Source organism: Trichinella spiralis (genome assembly GCF_000181795.1).
Source record: "Trichinella spiralis strain ISS 195 chromosome Unknown Scfld56, whole genome shotgun sequence".
Classification (NCBI taxonomy): Eukaryota; Metazoa; Nematoda; class Enoplea; order Trichinellida; family Trichinellidae; genus Trichinella; species Trichinella spiralis.
The window spans coordinates 373-1,397 of record NW_003526995.1 but is presented as its reverse complement, the minus strand read 5'-3'; the positions used below and the strand labels follow the sequence as shown (position 1 = coordinate 1,397).

Sequence of the window (1,025 nt, the reverse complement as noted above, 5' to 3'; positions counted from 1 at the left end):
TGGTCGCGTGAAAGTGAAAAGTAAAGAAAAGCAAAAACTCGATCTAGTCGAGCTGGACTCCAGCGCCTGTTGGTCGCAATCATCGTCTTTGAAAAAGGGAAATTACGCTGAGCGTATTGGTGCTGGAGGTCCTGTCTATCTTGCCGCTGTCATGGAATATTTGACCGCTGAAGTACTCGAATTGGCTGGAAACGCCGCCCGTGATAACAAGAAGACTCGCATCACTCCACGGCATCTACAGTTGGCAATACGAAATGATGAAGAGTTGAGCGAGTTCCTCCGGGGTGTAACTATTGCTCAAGGTGGTGTTCTTCCGAACATCAATGCAAATCTTTTTCCAAGGAAAGCTGAAGATCTGTCAAAAGAGACTAAATCATCACCGTAGATTGTACATTTTTTTCCAAACCCAACGGTCCTTTTTAGGGCCAAAATTTTTTGTATCATGTACTTTTATAGTGCCATTTTATTAAAGTATCTTGTTACATAGTTTATTTTAAATTATTTTTCATTTTATATTTATCACATGACGTTGTTCATTTCGTTAAAATGAGAATAGAATTTATTTTGTAAACGTAGCAGGATGACGTGCAGCACATGGTGATTGAATCATTAATGTTAAAAGTTAAAAATGGTATAAAACGTTGGAAAACAGGAAGTAAAAAAAGTGAAAATATTTTACTGTAATTTAACTGCCGAAAGTACAATTTACTAATCAGCCATCTTTAATCACTTGCGGTTACATCAGAATTTAAAAAAAGTGCTAAAATTAACATATTACATCTCTCATTAATTTTTATACTATTATTTATATTTTATTTTTTAACTTTTATTAAACTTTAGAGGTGGTGTGGGGTCCCAGAAAACCCCGAAAACTTTCTGCTTTACCAGAATTTCTAAATGATGACAGCTGTTGTTTTTCATATTTTCCTAGAAATGATCACAGAATATTTTTTCAGTTTGCGCGGTCATGTCTGCGAAACGTGTTGAGCCGTTGCCTTTCATATATCGGTCTCATTTATCTAATT

General features: G+C 35.6%; 1 protein-coding gene across 1 annotated transcript; it reads left to right on the top strand.

The window, feature by feature from the left end:
* Positions 1 to 26: 26 nt before the first annotated feature.
* Positions 27 to 385, top strand: Tsp_15249 (histone H2A type 1; the record flags this gene model as incomplete). The annotated part of the gene is made up of 1 exon (XM_003371074.1): positions 27 to 385. A coding segment is annotated over one exon (359 nt), but the record flags the coding sequence as incomplete, so codon positions are not given.
* Between the last annotated feature and the right edge of the window lie 640 nt (positions 386 to 1,025).